The 18,570-nt window shown below is 43.2% G+C and overlaps 1 protein-coding gene across 1 annotated transcript; it reads left to right on the top strand.

Annotated features, from left to right (window-relative positions):
- Nucleotides 1-9,381: 9,381 nt before the first annotated feature.
- ACTR1B (actin related protein 1B) lies at nt 9,382-18,213 on the top strand. The gene is made up of 11 exons (XM_027853141.1): nt 9,382-9,530; nt 12,453-12,517; nt 13,561-13,636; nt 14,190-14,315; nt 14,683-14,807; nt 15,327-15,543; nt 15,715-15,807; nt 16,014-16,188; nt 16,550-16,611; nt 16,871-16,911; nt 17,110-18,213. Exons 1-11 carry the CDS (start codon nt 9,483-9,485, stop codon nt 17,210-17,212), a joined length of 1,131 nt encoding a protein of 376 aa, XP_027708942.1. The 5' UTR covers nt 9,382-9,482; the 3' UTR covers nt 17,213-18,213.
- Nucleotides 18,214-18,570: the final 357 nt, after the last annotated feature.

Genomic DNA, 18,570 nt, shown 5'->3' on the forward strand with positions numbered 1-18,570 from the left:
ATCTTTGCCCGAAAAGATCCCCAAATGGGGTCACAAAGAGTCAGACATGACTGAAAAATGACTGATCAACAGCAACCCACCTGGTACTCTACTGAGGGCAGCGGTGGGGGGAGGGCACTAATAATCAAGAAGGGTCTCAAATAAAATTGGCACGTAAACTGAGTCTTGAAAGGAGTTGGGGATCCTAAGGGGGGAGGGTGAAGAGAACATACATAACAGGCATGTCCTGGGCAAAGACACCGTGGCTGGAGATCATAAGATCTAGAACTAGAAGAGACTTCAGAGGTCATCTAGCTCACTCTGTCCCCATTTTACAGATTACAGGCAAGGGAACTGAGGCCCAAGGAAGGTGAGTGACTTGCTTAAGGTCAGACAGGTTATCAGTCAAGGTGGTATTTGAATCCAAGTCTTCTGATTCCAGAATCATGCTGTCTCCTATAAAATGTTGCAAGTGGTCTCCTCACAGAGAGCTGATGGACTCAGGTGCAGATCGCAAAACATATTTTTTGGATGTGGCTAATGGAGAAAATTGCTTTGTTTGGGTATGCATATTTATTACAAGGGTTTTGTATTTCTTTCTTTTTTAATTGGGGTAGAGAAGGTGGGAAGGAGAGAATGTGTATTTAATTGAAAAAAATTTTAAAAAAAAAGAAATGTTATGTGTGGGAAACTACTAGGAAAACTGGAAATTTATTTGGTAGCAAATAGATTTAGATCAGCATTTATGCCACATTCCAAAAGTTCTAAATGGATACTTGACCTAAATATAAAAGTAATATCATTTTTTAAAAAATCAGAGGAGAATGGAAGCTTAATCAAATATCTGAAAAAAAATTCTACTTTTTAAAATGGAAGCTAAATCAAATATCTGAAAAAAAATCTGCTATGTAGAAAAGTAATAAAAAGATATAAGACCAAGAAATATTTCCTAATAGGTAAAAGGGATATATATCTATATCTATATATATGTATATATATTAAATGGTTTTTAGAATAAGAAATGTAAATAATCAATAACCACATGAAAGATTGCTGCAAATCATCAATAAGAGAAACACAATTGAAAATAATTCAAGTTTTACTTCATACCCATCAAAGTGGCAAGGATGATAAAAGACAAAGAGAGAATGTTGAATGGGCTGTGGGAACATAGGCACACCACTACATTGTTGGTGGAGCTGCAAATTGGTACAACCATTTCAATAATTTAAAAATGTTAAAGAAAAGTAATTAAAGTGTTCAGACACTATGACCCAGCAATTTGTGTACTATATATATAACCAATTGAGGTCAAAGACAGAAGGAAAAAGTCCAATATATGCTAAACTATTCATAGACATAGTTTATGGAGTAGCAAAAAAAACTGGAGACAAAGTGCAAAGTAGGGTAGGAGGCAAAGTAGCAGGGAACATGACTGAACAAACTGGTATAAGAATGTAATGGATGATTTTTGTGTTTTAAGAAATGACAAACTGAAGAATTCAGAGGCACTTGGGAAGACCTGAATGAACTTATGAAGAGTGAAGAAAGTAGAATATATACGTACACACATAGATATATGTATACGTATGTATATATACACATATAATATATATAATATACATAAATACATGTGTATATGTATGTGTGTGTATTCGTGGAAAAGAAAACACAAGAAGAAATCAGAATTCAGAGTAAGAGTAACTAAATTTGATTCCAAAAAAACTGATGAAGAAATGTTATCTTCCTCTCAATAGGGGTTTGGGGGACTATGGGAGTGGAATGTTTCATAGTCAATATATTAGTTTCACTTGCTTAACTGTTTTTCTTTGTTGTAAGGAAGGGTTGGGAGGTGGAAGGGATGTTTTGTGTGAGTGATATTTTTTAAAAGGCAGCAATAAAATAATTTTTAAATTTAAAAAAAAATTCTAGGGGCAGCACAGTGGATAGAGTACCGGCCCTGGAGTCAGGACGACCTGAGTTCAAATCCAGCCTCAGACACATAACACTTACTAGCTGTGTGACTCTGGGCAAGTCGCTTAGCCCCAATTGCCTCACAGAAACAAACAAAAAATCCCACTAAAACTCTTTCCAGACTTTTTGGGGCAGCTAGGTGGCGAAGTGGATAGAGTACTGGCCCTAGAGTCAAGAGGACCTGAGTTCAAATCCGGCCTCAGAAACTTGATATTTACTATCTATGTGACCCTGGGCAAGTCACTTAACCCCATTGCCTGGCCTCCCCAAAAAATGTGAAAATGTGAAAAAGAAATTCTATGTTTAGAGAACATCACTTGAAGTGATGTTTATCCTTTCTCTTTGTGTAGGCCCCCAAGACCCAGGCAAAAAAAGCAAAGAGGACCCAAAGGTGAGAGCAAATACCCAAGAGGTTGGCTTAGCCTCTTGGGAAAGGTAGCTTCTGGGGAAGGATGCACTCTATCATGTATCCTCACATCTCAATTGTTATTCATTGAATGTTAGATCTGGAACGGTTAGGGTTCATCTACTTTAACCTCCTCATTTTACATGTCAGGGAACAGGAGCCCAGAGAATGGATGTGATTCCCCCATGATCATATAGCTAGTAAATAGGAAAGAGAAGAAATCATCAACTACAAATCTGATACTCTTTCCACCAGCCAATATGTCAGAGGCAGATCTTAACTCAGTCTTCCTGACTCCAAGGATGGTTTGAGGAAACCATGTTGTGTTTTCTCTAGCACTGTAGAAATGGGAATTGATGGTAGGATCAGTTCCTTGACTCAGAAAAAAACTGAAGTCAAGAAACTCCACTTTGGGATCAGTCAGACAGTATGTACATCATCACAGTCAATGTCTGGGGCCAGTGTAACCACCTCTTTTTTTATGCATAGGATGTACTGAAGCAGAGAGATACAGAAACTCTCCAAAATCAGAAGAGATCAAAGGCCAAGACAAGAATAGAAACCAAGGTTCTCATCTAATGAGAAGGTCCAGAGAAATCCCCAAGGGGCCTTTCCAGCTGCATAGGACAGCTCTGAATCCCATAAAATCTGTACTATCTTCCAATACTACTGGAAACATTCAGGTTTTAAATCCCCTATAAATCACTGCATCTCAGAACTGGAAGGGACCTCAGAAGCCATTGATCCAACCTATACTTGGACAAAAATGCTTGGAATGGAAAAGTATTTATTAAACATTTACTGTGTTCCAAGCATGGGAATGCAAACAGAAAGCAAGAGAGTCCCTGCCCTCAAAGAGCTCACATTCTAATGAGGGAACAACACATATAGAAGACGTTAGCTGTAGGGTGGATTCTACAAGGCTGGCAAGGTTCTTCTCTGACTAAAGGGGGAGCAGGGAAAAAAGATTCCGCCAAGACTAAAGCCAAGTTTTCACCCTTACCCAGGTGGTTCCTTCTCAAGGGGTTCAGGTAGAGCTTCACACTCCAGCAGTTTCTGAAATTTCCTCACTTATCAATTTAATTGATAACTTATAGATGATCCCAGGGTATGGCCAGGGTTCTTCAGCCTATACATTCTTGTGCAAAGTCATTATAACTTGAAGACCTTTTTGTACAGTCTAAGGTCTTTTCATTAATTGATTGAGCATGATCTCACCTAGTTAGGATATCCGAGCTAAAATAGGATGAGATAATTTTAACCCCACCTTTAGAAATATTTTTGTAGGCCTTCTAATCCTGAGTGATTCTTGTCTGTGTCCTCTTCTATATCCATAGGAGGTCTAAAAAATGTACTGGGAGTTTGTGTGTTTGGACGGTGTGTGAATACCGATGGATCTCTTTGTAATCCTTTGATCTTTCTCTGATGATATGCTTTATACTGCTTCTCCTGTGCAATTTTTCATCGGTAATGTGTGGCAGTTATCTGCTCTGTTCCTCTCCATTGACCTTCTGGCAACCCTCAATTTTAATTCTTTGGAGACTATGGTATTTTTAGGAGACTGGGGTGTTCTTTGGATCCTCATTGGTATTCTATGACGCACAAACATATGCATCACCTGAAGAATCTTGTTTAAAAAGATGGAACTTTGTTTCAAGGAGAAGCCTGAGTTCCTTAAAAGTATTGTTCAACTTCCCAAAGACAATCTGAGTCGCTTTCTTCTTGTTCAATTCTGGGCCCAACTTATGGTCTGTTTCATGAGTATAAGATCATGGAAACAGAACTGGAAGGAACATTGGAGGTCATATAGTCTAACCCCCCTCATTTTACAGATGAGGAAACTGAGACCTCAAAAGGTTAGGTGATTCATCTTTACTCCTTTCTCTGATGAAAAGGTGACACTAGACAAAAGTAGAGAGGATGTGGAAGGGAAAAGAGATAGCCCGGAAAGGGAGGGTGACCACATGCTATGAAGGGCTCTGAATGCTAGACTGAGGAATTTGAACTTGAGTAGAGGAATGATATGATAAGTTCGTACGTAAGGAAAATTGGTCTGGCAAGAATATTGTACTAGGCCAGGTCTGACTCATACAAGTTAGGTTCAAAACTGGAATGAAACGAAACACTCACAGGTTATTCAACAGCTGAGAAAAGGGGGTTGACTTAGCCAGAGCAAAAGGAAACATATGCAGAGAAGAAAAAAGGATATTGGGAAAAAGGCACCGCATTGATTAGCTTAGGCCCTGCTTCCCTGCCACTGTGTTGCCCTTAATGTTCTATAGTCAGAAGGTTGAGGAAGGAACCAGCAGACTGACTACTCCTTCCATGGTTTTTATACTTAGGGAAACAAGGAGCTAAGCTAATGACTTGTGAGCCTTTAAATGGTTCCTTCAGCCAATGAAATCTTGGGGAAGATTTCAATACCTTCTAAGAAAAAAACTAAGGTAGACAGTGTGAGGTAGGGCCTTAGGAAATTCCTCCCACTACAAGTGTGAAGGATGGTTTGAAGAGGGGAAAAAAAGGGCAAGAAAATCACTTAGGAGGTTATTTCAATACTCTGTGATGGTGATATTGAGGACCTTGATTAAGGGGGTGGCAGTGAGATTAAGTATCAAATATTTTGTGGCAGCTAGGTGGCACAATGGATAGAGCTCCAGGACTAGAGTCAGGAAGACCTGAGTTCAAATCTGGTCTCGGATACTTACTAGCTGTGTGACCCCAGGGAAGTCACTTAACTTTGCCTGCCTCAGTTTCTTAATCTGTAAAATGGGGATAATAATGACACCTAACTCCCAGGGATGTTGTGAGAATCACATGAGAAAAATTGTAAAGCACTTAGTAAGTGTCTGGCACACAGTGAACTCTAAATGTTAGCTATTATTATTGTGGCGTTATAATTGACAGGATTTGGTTAACTGATGGGTACGAGGAGTGAGGAAGAGTTAAAATATTACTAAGGTTATGGTGCCACCAAGAGAAATTATGAATTTATTAGGATAGGAGTAGAATTTGGCAGAATAAGCAAAAAGTTCTAATAGGACATGTGCAAAGCCACCCTTCCTGCTTCTGGCTGACCATGTGTGCAGCTTAGTACTTGGGCGCCTTGGAGATGACAAACTCCATGACTGCTTCCTGCTGGCCATGCAGAACTCAGTACTCAAGTACTTTGAAGATGATGACACCATCCCCTTATTGGCTTCTGAACAGGAACAGCCAATAATTCAGTGGAAAAAAAAAAGTGAATTAGTCCCTGGTGCTTCCTAAGTGACAAGTAGGACTCTTTCACTAGACTTCTCATGAATCCATAGTGTCCATTCCTCCAACCAGGGTGTGTACAACTGTTCATACATGACAGCTAAAACAGGGGCACTAGGTGACCCTTGAGCATAGGCCCTGGTTGCCTTTGCTACTTTTCCTGAGTAGGTGACCAAACATCAATCTCAATATGCATGGACCCAAACTTGGGGAAAACTTTGTTGAGTTCTAGGGGTCCTGGCTCCATCAGGCAGGGATGACTGATGGCAAGGGGATGTTTCTACATTGGAGTAGATGATCACTAAGAAGATGAGAAGCTCAAACCCTCCCCTAGCTTACCAGTAGACCTGGACTTTGAGGGGATGGTAAAGAGCTAAGGTGAAATATAACAGTGCTTATTCAGAAATTCCACAAAGTGCTCTTTGTTAACATGAAGTTTAAATCTCAACCTCCTGGGAAACTACAAAAGTAGAGGAAAGGGGATTGGGGAGGGAATACGCATTTATATAATGCCTACTATGTGTCAGACACTGTGCTAAGCTCTTTACAAATATCTTGCTATTAAATCTTGTTTTAGGACTTTTTGCCAATGTATGCTTGTGAAAGTTTTATGTTAGCATTTCTTTGTCCCATATCTGATTCATATTTATATTGAGTACCTTTCCTCTCCACCATTTAGGGAGACTGTACATAGGAGCCAAAATTTAAACTTTAAGTAAACCGTCCCTGAGGTTCAGCCAGAGTGAGCTTATAATGAGCCCAATAATGTGAGAAAAGGGATCCTAACCCCTCTTGTTAGAGACCAGTTTCCCCCAGGACTGAAGAGGCTACAATGCCAGCAACCCTTCTGTGTCCAGTAGCAGTTTATAATATTAGACAAGTTTAAGACATGTTTCATTTTAAAGTTGGCAGGACATCCAGGTGGAGGTGTTGTCTAGGCAGATGTAGGTGTGGGGATCACCAGAAGTCTGGGGCAAGAGGAAGCCCAAGGTCTTAGAGCCCAGGATGTGTCTGTGGTAGGACTTCCACCTAGATCTCTCTATCATGTCATATCATACTGTTTTACAAACTAACACATAGTAAGTATGTAATAAATGCTCCTTGAATTGAACTGTTACCTTAAGTAAATCACTTCAATTTTCTAAGCCTGCATTTCCCCACCTATAAAGTTAGACCAGATGAGCTTTCTCATATCCTAAGATTCCCTGATCCTGGCTTTGCAATTAATTAGCTTGGCAACTGTGGGCACTGTACTTTACCTCTGGGAGTCTCAGTGACTCAAAATGTTAAATCAGAGTATTGCTCCAAATGGCCTCTAAGGTTCCTTCTAGCTCTAAATATTAATTATGAATCCTTTTTAAATTACATTTTTTCAATTAAGAAAAATTAATTTTCTCTTCTACTCCCCACCATAAAAAATACAAAAAAAAAACCCTCATAACAAATATGTTTAGCCAAGAAAAACAAATTCCCACATTGGCCATGTCCAAAAATTTATGTCTCATTCTGTACCCTGAGTATATCACCTCTCCTTTAAGAGGTGGGTAGTATGCTTCATCATCGGTCCTCTGGAATTGTGGTTAGTTATTGAGCTGATCAGAGTTCTTAAATCTTTCAAAGTTGTTTGTTTTTACAGTGTTGTTATTGTATAAATTATTCTCTGCATTTTGTTTACTGCACATAAATCTTCCCAAGTTTCACTGAAACTATTCTTTTCATCTTTTCTTATGGCACAATAGTATTATGGCACAATAGTATGTCATAATTTATTCAACTATTCTCCAATTGACAGGCATGACCTTAGTTTCCAGTTCTTTCCTGCTCCAAAAAGAGCTACCATAAATATATGGGTCATTTTACTCTTTTTTTTTTTTTTATCTCTTTGTGGGTATAGGCCTAGTAGTAAAGCATTGCTGGGTAAAAGGGTATTCACAGGTTAGTGACTCTTTGGCATAGCTCCAAATAGCCTTTCAGCATAGCCAGACCAATTCGTAGCTCTAAGAAGCTTGAATTAATTCGCCTACTTTCTTTAAGTTCCTTTACCATTTTTTATTTTTTTTGCCAACTTTGACAATCTGATGGGTGTAAGATGGAACCTGAGAGTTGCTTTACTTTGCATCTCTATCATTATCAGTGATTTGGAGAATTTTTTTCATGTGGCTATTGATAGCTTGGATTTCTTCCCTTGAGAACTGCCTGTTCATATTCTTTGATCATTTATCAATTGAGGAATGGCTCTTAATCTAGAAATATGAATCCATTCTTTATATATTTTGGAAATGAGAGTTTATCAGAGAAACTTTCCACAAAGATTTTCCACCAGTTACGTGTGTCCCTTCTGTATTCATTATATTTATGCAAAAACCTCTCTGAAATCAAAACTGTCCATTTCATTTTGTTTGATCTCTAAATTTCCGTCATAAACTCTTCTACTATCTATAAATACAGATAATTGTTTTCTTGTTCTTATTTGTTTATGATGTCATAAACATCATCCTTTTATGTATGTTCCCCTTTATATATAAGTCAAGAGGCAGCTAGGCAGCATAGTAGATAGAATGCTGAACTTGAAGTCAATAAGAATGGAATTCAAATCCAGCCTCAAACACTTACTAGCTGTGTGACCCTGGGCAAGTCACTTAATCTCTGCCTGTCTCAGTTTCCTCATCTGTAAAATGGGGAAAATAATAGCACCTACTTCACAAGATTGTTGTGAGAATGAAATAATAATTTTAAAGCACTTTGCAAATATTAAAGCAGTATATAAATGTTATCTATTATTATTGTCCATTTGGAATTTATCATGTTATATGGTGTGAGTTGTGGGTCTATACCTAGTTTCTGCCAGACTGTTCTAATAACTACTTTTTGGTTAATAATAGTCAATCCTCATGACACCTCAAGCCAGCGGTACTGTCCTGAAGGCCCAAATTTCTTCCAATGGTCTCAATTTTTCAAGAGATCGAAGCCTTGCCAAAGGTCATCATGGAAGTAAGGAATTCTGAGAGCAAAAAAACTGCTGAACTATTCTTCAGGAGACTCTAGAGCAGGAAGGGGCTCCCTTTAGGGTCATCTTAGTCCGTCCCCTCTTTCTACACAGTTGAGAAAACAAATCCGTAGTGTGTGCCTGCACACAAAGCTTACAGTTGCTTTGGTCACAAGGTCACAAGATATTCTAAGTAGCAGATCTGAGGCTGAAATCAAGGTTCTCTGGCTCTACAACTAGTGGCTCTTACCCCTCACTACATCACGCCGGCACAGCAGGCAGGAAATCGGAGGATGGCGATGATTGGAGAGGAGTGCTGCTCAGACCTTGCCTAAGTTTTTTTCTTTTTTTCCTTATTCAGTTTCCCCCTTTATTGGAAAAGAGAGGCCAGCTGCTTTTTCGCCATGCAGCGATGCATGGCACTTGAGGCTAGGAGGAGTCAGACAACACCACCCTGGACATCTCACAGACCCGTGGTTCTTCTCCGGGAGGCGCCTGCTAGCTTTGGTCCGCTTTAAGCTCTGAGCCATGACATCATCCCCGGCGCCGCGCAATCTACCATGAAAAGGCAACGCCCTCTTCCGAAAGCCCAATCCGATTGGTTTGCTGTCATCGAGTAGTCCCGCCCCTTTTCCCTACCCGACTAGGTGACTCTAACCCGTCATTCAGCCAGGTCGGAACGGTGATTGGCTATGCGACCCGAACCGGGTCCTAGGCCGGGCGCTCAGGGTAGGCTGCGCTGGTGGGAGGTGAAGCGGGGAGGGGGCGGGGCGGCGCCCTGTCTGGAAGCCGCTGCCGCCGCTACCTCCTCCGCCGTTGCCCAGCCCGCTCGTCGGTCCATCGTTTTCACCCTCCAGCCAGCCAGCGTGGGCCGGTCTGGCCATGGAGTCCTACGACATCATCGCTAACCAGCCCGTGGTGATCGACAATGTGAGACCCGGGGGCGGGCGCGAGGACGGGCTGGCGGCCGGGGGCGCGCGCCCCGCCCCCCAGGGCTAGGAGGCTCGCGGGCGGGCCGGCGCCCGGGAGGGAGTCCCGACTCGGCGCGCGGCCCGCCCAGCCCCGCTGCGCCCCGCCCCGCCGTGCCCCCTGCCCCTGCCCCTGCCCCGGTGCGGCCCCCTCCCCAGCCTTCCCTCCTCTGTCTACCCCTGGCCGGAGCTATGTGACAGCTCCAGCGGGGCGCACGCGCAGAACCCATGTTCGGCATTCTCCCCCGCGTGTCCACCAGGAGCTGGAGCGGCGGCCTCCCACTCTCCTCCAGGGACGCTGCCCGACTCCGGGCAGTATCCTGCCCCTCTGCCCCCTCCTCGAGCAACGACCAGTCTGCGTCTTTGGGATGCAACTCCACCCCCAACTGCATGCTTGTGGTGGGGTGGGCAATAGAGGAGGCTAAGCATCATCCCTCGGGCTAAAAATTAGGAAAACAGGTAGGGTAGTACCAGCTTTGGGTTCTGAGGTCTTGGGTTTGAATCAGCACACACCTTACTCTGTTACCTTGGGCACGCGATTGTCCCTCCTCTAGACCCCAGGGTGCTTATGTGTAAAATGAAGGTATTGAACCAGTTGACTTCTAAGATCTTTTGCAACTCTAGATCCATCATCCAGTGGTCCTATCTTAGAGCACAGGCTGCTTAATTCTTAGTGCAGCAGAAAGAAGTGGAGCCAAAGGACAGGGCGGGTTGGAATTCTGACTCTAGTTTGCCACCTGTATGACTTCAGACAAGCTGTTTCGCCTCTTTTGGCCTCTGTCCTCCTTTGGAAAGTGAGGAAGTTGGACTAGATAATCCAGTTTTACTGATAGTTCAACGTGTCTGACAGTCAAGGGATCTCTGTGGATTTAGTCCCACCACTCACTATACTGATCAATTCATTCTTGGTTTATAGATGCTGGTGATACAGGGTTGAAAAACTTCTAAAAGCAGGCCAAACCAATTACTAGGATACCAGCAGTCCAGTCTTCCAGGAGGCCACCAGGCCATAGTTGTGCTGCCTTTGAGAAGATACAAGTTATCCGTCCATGAGCTGATGGTCAAATGTTTGAATACTCCTTGGGGAACTCTAGCTTTTCTCCTTATGCCTCCTCAATGGGCAAGAAAGCCATGGATGCATTAATCATGGAAATATGTTCAGGGTCATCCATCCCAGCTCTCCTGAACAAATTAGAGTATGACTTGATTTGAAGCTCTAGCAGGAAAGGATCTTGGCCTGGCTTACCTGGGTCCTCTGATAGCCCTGTGACTTAACTTCTCGGAATGGGGCTCTTTATTCTTTGAACCAAAACCAAGATTAAATTTCATCCACAGAACTGGTGGCTGTGTGGCTCAGAGAGAGTGCTAAATTTGAAGTCAGAGGGCTCAGTTTTGACTCTCTTCTACCACATACTACTCAATCTCTGTAGGCCTCAGTTTCCACATCTGTAAAAGGATGGGGTTAGACTTGATGACATCTAAGGGCTTTTCTAGCTTTAAGTCTGTGATTCCATTACTGGATATTTCAGGTCTACCATGACAGTTGTCAATGGTTCAGTGGAGCTCTTGCTCTTTTTTTCCTGATATTTCTGTGTTCTGATTAGGAACTTAGGCTATTCTTTGTAGAGACTCACTCCTCTGATCTGAAACCTGTTTTCCCAAGTGATCACTGAATTGGATTTCTTTTGGGGTCAGGCAAAAACCTGAACCTGGCTCTTCTAGCACTTTACTCATGTCTCCAGCACAGTATCTGGCACACAGTAGGCATTTAATAAATGCTTGGTGATTGATTTGATGGATGTGGCCTAGCATGGGGCACCATTGACATTGCTTAGTAAAAGACTTGGTTAGGTAGCATGGTTCTTGCTCTTGGCAAGCCTTTGACCAGAGGATAAGAAAGAAGGACCAGGCCATTTCTTGGTAGAAGATGACTGTTTAGGCCACAAGTACATGAATTCAGAAGCTGTGGTCTCCAAGATGGGGCTTTAACCTGGACTAGACTTATTATCTCCCAGGATTCATAGCTTCATAAATTTAGAATTGGAAGGGACTTCAGAAGGCATCTTAAAACAACCCTCTAGTGGTACAGATGAGGTTGTATTGAGATCGCCTTATAAACTTAAGTACTTTATGGTTATGAGTTGAGGGGCAGTGCCTGTGGGACATCAAGACCCAGGTTCAAGTCCTGTCTCAGATTTGATTAAATCATTTAACCTTCCATCTCCTCAGGCTAAGACTTTGCAGAGCAGGTGCCCTGCATTGATAGAAGGCATTACCCAACTAGCAGTTCTCCATACCGGGGAAGTAATAGGTCTAGATAAAAAACGAACTATTATTTTATACTCTTCATTGTGCACTCCTGGGTGGAAGTCACTTGAGGAATGATGCCTGCTCTCCATCGTATCTAATCATCTGCCAAGAGAGACCCTGTCTGTTGTCCTTGCCCACGTGTAATCCCTTGGGAGAAGTATGGTCTCTTGGGAGGAGCACTGGTTCTGGAGTCAAGGGTTCAAATCCCACCTCAAATACCAATTCTGTGACTTTTGACAAATCATTTGATCTCCTTGGGCCTCAGCTTCTTCATCAGCAAAATGAAGGGGATTGAAGTAGCTAACCTCTGCCATCCCTTCCAGCTCTGGATCTATGATTGCATGAGTGTTTCTTGTTTCTGTTTGGAGGAGAGGGACAGAGAGAGAGAGTTCGTGCTGTGGGTTACTTGTTCCTGGAACAGGATTAGGAGTTTGGTTTTTACGGGCTAGCAGGGAGGTTGCTGCCTCTTCTTTGTTCTGCTTTTGGCTTTTTAGCTAGACTTCCTGTGTTTAAATCCCTCTCATATTTTAGGGTGCTGTGATTGTCTAGAGCTGAGTGTGGTTTTTTCTTACAGGGTTCTGGGGCAATCAAGGCTGGCTTTGCTGGAGATCAGATCCCTAAATACTGTTTTCCAAACTAGTAAGTGTCACTCAACATGTCTCCCAAACCCTTCCTCACTTTCATTTGTTGGCTGTCTTCTTGCATATCTGTGCTATTACTCTTTCACAGAGGCTCTTGCGTGTTAAAGTAACTTGTGTCTGTAAGACTCACAGATAGGGTTTGGGTCTAGTTTCTGTTTTAAGGCCAATATAGGAGATCTAATGGATTTCCAGTCCTTCTTATTGAACCCTAGCTGGTGTTGATGTAGGGAGAACCTGGATCTCTTTTCAGGGTGTTAAGATGTCAAATCTTAAGTCCTTATTCCAGGGTGTGGCAGTGGGATGTAACAAAGACGGCTGCATGAGGGAAAGGTTCATGAGACAAGCATGTCCTGTAATTTTTAGATTCTATTTCCTGGCACTCTATACCCCCTCAGTTTATAGCCTCCAATACATACTGCATGGGCTGAGTCATTGTGCCTGCAGAAGGCTGACTTGCTGCCAGGGCCCAGGCTAGAGTTAAAGGGCTGGGATTCCTGTGAACTGAGTGTTTCTGTGACTTTTGGGGAAAGATGAGAAAGAAAAGAGCACAAAAAGGGTCTGAAATTAACTGTGAATGGCCTTATCTTTCCTTGAACTTTCAGACTTTCCATGATTGACCTGAAATCTTATTGAGCGATTTTCTAACCTCTGCTTTATACCCTTTCTCCATGTGGGATTCTCATTATCTAGACTGGAGTTTCTTAATTTGAGGTCCAAGGACCTCCAAGGAGCTTATGGATAGATTTCAGGGGGGTAAACTTGGATGGGTAAAAAAATTACATTTTTATTTTCACTAACCTCTAAATAAAATTTAACATTTCCTCAAATTATAAATGTAGACAATAAACTGTTTTAAGAAGGCTTCTGTAGGTTTTACTAGACTGCCAAAGGGGTCTCTGATGCAAAAAAGATTAAGAATCCCCCCCACCCAGACCTTTTGTGCTGGTTTTGATTTCCCTAGGAAGGGACTGACTTATCAAAGCTACGTACTCTTCCCTTCCACCTCTCAGCTCCTGTCTCCTAATGTGTTTGTCCTTACAGTGTTGGGCGTCCAAAGCATATACGTGTGATGGCTGGGGCCCTAGAAGGGGATCTCTTCATTGGCCCCAAAGCAGAGGTAAAATCCTTTGACTCTGTCTTTTCTGTGGTTTGAGATCATCACTTCTAAGTAGCAGTGGCTGGAGGTTCAGGGCACTAGACTGTACCCAGACATTGACTGTTATTTTATAGGTAGAGCTCTGGATTCCTGAATTCTCTTCCTTGTTTCATCACTTCACTCATTATGTAGATTAACCTTCCACTCTGTAACAGTTTTTCCCATCCATAAAATAAGAACAATGGAGCCCATTTTGGATAATATGGATTTTTTGTCTTTTAGAAATTACTTTGCATGTCACTCGGCATAGTGCCATTCCATTCTCTATCTGCTATTTCTTTCCTCTATCCAGCATATATATTATTTATTAAGCACCTAATATATGGAAAGCATCATGCTGGGCCAGAGTGCATTGAGACATTAAATAAGTGGTAGTTTTTTGATGATTTTATTGAGAGACAGGGTACAGTTTAGGGGGAAAGCAAGAAGCCTTGTATTTCTGGGAAGACCACTTAAGACCATTCAGGTTTTGTTCTCATGGGTCTTGGTTCTGTATAGTGCATTTCTTCCCTAGGAGCACCGGGGATTGCTGGCCATACGCTACCCTATGGAACATGGTGTGGTAAAGGACTGGAATGATATGGAACGAATCTGGCAGTATGTCTACTCCAAGGATCAGCTGCAGACCTTCTCTGAGGAGGTGTGTTAACACCATCCTTCAGTTTGCTGTATTCCCTCCTCTCTTTCTGTTTCATCCTTTAGCTAAGTTTTTTCCCCAACTTCTCCCAGTTGCTTTGATGAGACTTGTTGTCATCCTTCCCCCCTTCTCAACATGAACTTAGACCAACATTTTCTAAGTCAAGCATGTAGGGATGCAGAGCAGGGTGTCTTTGGAAGTGTTAACTACTAAGATCACTGGATCATTAATATTGGCAAGAGGGCAGACTAGGCTGCAGCTATCCAGTGAGTTTGGGGGAGGTTGGAGTGGGACATGGCAGTGTAAAATGGTAATACACTGGGTGGTTTAGTGTCTTTGGAGTGAGCCTTTAACTTTTCACTGCTCCTAGCACCCTGTTCTTCTAACGGAGGCTCCACTCAATCCAAGTAAGAACCGGGAGAAGGCAGCTGAAGTGTTCTTTGAGACCTTCAATGTTCCAGCTTTGTTCATTTCCATGCAGGCTGTGCTCAGCTTGTGAGTATATCTTCCTGAATCCTAATATATAGGCTTAATTTTTTGATCTTCCTTAGACTTAGGGCCTAGATGACCCTGTGTGATGATACCACTAATTATGTAGTATTCAATTATTCGACTTTACTCTAGAGCCAGCCACATTTTAATTATTCCTTTAAAAATAAGTTTGTTGGGGCAGCTAGGTGGTGCAGTGGATAGAGCTCCAGCCTTGGAGTCAAGGAGGCCCGAGTATAAAACCTTCCTTAGACACTTATTAGCTGAGTGACTGTGGCCAAGTCACTTAACCTCTGCCTACTTCAGTTTCCTCATCTGTAAAATGAGAATTATATTAGCACCTGTATTACAGGACTGTTGCAAGGATCAAATGAAATAATATTTGCTAAGTGCTTTGGAAGCCTTAAAGCTATATATAAATGTTGGTCATTGTTATTACTACTATTAGTATATGGAAAGTTTTCTGCTCGAGTTGGGGTCTCTGAAGGCAGCTGAGATAGGCTAGGGATATGTTTTTGATTACAGGTATGCAACAGGAAGAACAACTGGAGTGGTTTTGGATTCAGGGGATGGGGTAACACATGCAGTGCCTATCTATGAAGGCTTTGCCATGCCACATTCCATCATGCGGGTGGACATTGCTGGCCGTGATGTCTCCCGTTACTTACGACTGCTTCTGAGAAAGGAAGGAGCTGACTTTCATACCTCAGCTGAGTTTGAGGTTGTCCGAACTATCAAAGAGGTAACTGAGTGGTGAAGGTACATGTAGCAGAAATAAGAGCTGAGGGGTCAGAAGGGTTTGGGGTGGGGGTTCCCTTGAGACTGTAAGGAGGTGGGAATGGGAAAGAGGAGCAGGTTAGTGATGTCTTTATAATATCCTGCCTAAGAACCTTATGTCCATGCTTACCCACAGAGAGCCTGCTACTTGTCTATCAACCCACAGAAGGATGAGGCTCTGGAGACAGAGAAGGTGCAGTACACCTTGCCTGATGGTAGCACACTTGATGTAAGTCACAAGTTTTAAAAGTGGGGTTGGGAAAGCAAGTCTTGTCTCTGGGGTCAGGGAAGGCATTGCTTGGGGCCTTAAGGAAGGCTGTGCCTTGTGGATGGAAGGTACCCTGAGATGCAGGGGAAAAGCTGAGGGATCTTTTGGGGTCCTTCCTACCTCAAGGTTGAGGGTCCTCCTACCTACCTCATTTACCTGTCATGAAGGTTGGGCCAGCACGGTTCCGGGCCCCTGAGCTGCTGTTCCAACCCGATCTGGTGGGGGATGAGAGTGAAGGTCTCCACGAGGTACTGGCCTTCGCTATCCACAAGTCAGACATGGACCTTCGCCGCACACTTTTTGCCAACATTGTTCTCTCAGGAGGTTCAACACTCTTCAAAGGTACTCTATGTAGGCTAGAGATCAGCCTCTAAGAACACATTGGTAGCCAGAAGACCTAGGTTCTGTGCTGTGCTGTGCTGCAGCTTATTCCCATTTCCTGAAGGTGCCTTCGGGCTCTCCGTATAACTGGGATAAATCAGCAAGGGCCAGGAATTGATGCAGAACTTCACTTAGTGTGGGGCTTTTTTCTGTTTCTCATCAGGTTAGGTATTAACTGTCCTTCGCCTTCCTGCTAGAACATCTAACTTTTACCCCTGCACCTCAGGGCACAGTGAAGAAGGAACAGAACCAGCAGGGTCATGATAGGGTGGATGAGGGAAGAGCTTGGTTCCTAGTAATAGGCATTTTTTGATGTTTTCAGGCTTTGGTGACCGGTTATTGAGTGAAGTGAAGAAACTTGCCCCAAAAGATGTAAAAATTAAGGTAAGGTTGTAGGTGATCACTTGTTATCTCACTTTTGGGAAAGAAAAAGAGAGCAGTGGCTTCTGAACCCATTCTCTCTCTAGTAACATCCACATATTTGGAACTATCAGATAGCTTCACCCCTGTACATCTACACACATTCCCCCATTATCCCATGAATCAAATGAGTGACAATTTTTGCATCTGGGAAAAAATCCAATCTGGGGATGGACAGATGTGGGATGGTGATTATTGTCTTCACAGTTTTTGTTCCTTCTAGATTTCAGCACCTCAGGAACGGCTGTACTCCACATGGATAGGGTAAGGTTCATGGGCTGAGAGGAGCTTGGGGTTCACGGCTAACAACTGGGGTGAATAACCAACCAAGCCATCTTCAGATGGAGACAGAAAGAGGGATCTCTGCCTCACAGGATGAGGGGAAGGGAACTGAGTCCTTCTGAAAGAATCGTACAATCAGACCACTCTAAATCATTAGTGACAGCCTTGTCTCTTCCACAGTGGCTCTATATTGGCTTCACTGGACACCTTTAAGAAGATGTGGGTATCCAAAAAGGAGTACGAGGAAGATGGAGCTCGTGCAATCCATCGAAAAACCTTCTAGTGCCGAGAGTGGGTGGTGTATATGGGAAGGGGTGGAAGGAAAAGAAAGGGGGGACTGTTGTGTTTAACCCTTTCTGGTCCAGGCTTAGGGCCCCCCTGCATGCCCAGCACCCCCCCAGGTGGGTGGTGTAGCTAATTCCCTATTCTCCTCTTCCCCCATACCTGTTTCCACTTTTCAGCTGGGTAGATGGGGTCCTTGAATTGGAACATAGGAATTGGGGAAGGATTTGGTTTGTTCTGGGTTGCCATCCTTAGCTAGGATCAAGGTAGCTTGTGGTCACCTACTGGTGGACAGTTGTGGGGGCTGCTTTCCCTTAAAGTCCATATACCCCACCATCCTCATTTTCCTTCCCATTGCAGTGCCCAGCTTAGAACAAGGGTACCTGGAAGACTTCGTGACTAACTTCTAGGGAGGGAAGTGAGAGAGGGTCAAGGCTGTGAGCAGATCTTTGCTTCACATCTCCCGTGGTCAGATTTAAGCCATTCACCCATCTTTTCATTGAACCAACAGCAGTGAGAGAGTCTCGGCTGAGGCATTTCTGGCTCCTCTCCTTCACCTTTCTCTCTGCCTAGGGCTGGGATTCCCTAGCACAGAATTAAATAGGGAAGCCTTTCATCCTGGTACTAAGGTGCCTGACCTTGGTCCAGGGTTAAGTCCTTTAGTCTCCAATCAAGGGGTTTAACAGGGTTAGGATGGTGGAGGCTCCTTTATCTCCCCTGCAAAGCACTTAAATGAACTGCTGCCTCCATCCTCCTCCTTCCCTGCTTACTCTGGATTGGAAAGGGTTAATACTTTTCATTTGCTCAATGAAAGCCACTTAATGAGGAGCTAGGGCTGTGCCTGGTTGGTAGGGCTTCCTCTCCCTTATTACCCTAAACCAAGGGGTCCATGGCCAGGTCCCTGTCCTCCACAGCCAGCCCTACCCCCTAGACATGTACAATAATTTAACACAGTTGCCTGTATTTTTTTTGTAAATTCATTATAGTAATAATTATGAACAAGGTGTGGTGTGTGACTCTACTTTCTCCTAATTCTGTTTTGTTGATTTTGGCAAAAAGCATCCTATCCTTCTTATCTGTTTCTTCCTGGGGTAGATCTGTTCTGCAAACAGTTGCTATAGGCTGAGCAGATGCTGTGCATACCACTTGTATTTTCTCCTCGAATTGTCTCCAGGGTCCTTCAGAGATAGGCCTCTAAGGTAGAGCAGTGAGGCATGGATGCTATCTCCAAAACAAGTAGAGTATCTAGAGTTGTTAGGACAACATGGAAGCCCCAAGAGATTACGCCCCTTTACTGTGGCAGAATTTCCTAGCTCCATTATTCCCTTGTTAAAAATCCTCAGGGGGATAGAGAATTCA

Source organism: Vombatus ursinus, unplaced genomic scaffold, assembly GCF_900497805.2.
Source record: "Vombatus ursinus unplaced genomic scaffold, bare-nosed wombat genome assembly UNPS02000580.1, whole genome shotgun sequence".
Lineage (NCBI taxonomy): Eukaryota > Metazoa > Chordata > Mammalia > Diprotodontia > Vombatidae > Vombatus > Vombatus ursinus.

Bases quoted from the DNA above. Each gene is read 5' to 3' on its own strand.
- ACTR1B (XM_027853141.1), top strand. From the start codon at position 9,483: ATGGAGTCCTACGACATCATCGCTAACCAGCCCGTGGTGATCGACAAT. The intron at 9,531-12,452 runs GTGAGACCCGGG...TTTTTCTTACAG, and splicing joins AGCCCGTGGTGATCGACAAT to GGTTCTGGGGCAATCAAGGC. The intron at 16,912-17,109 runs GTAAGGTTCATG...TCTCTTCCACAG, and splicing joins CTGTACTCCACATGGATAGG to TGGCTCTATATTGGCTTCAC.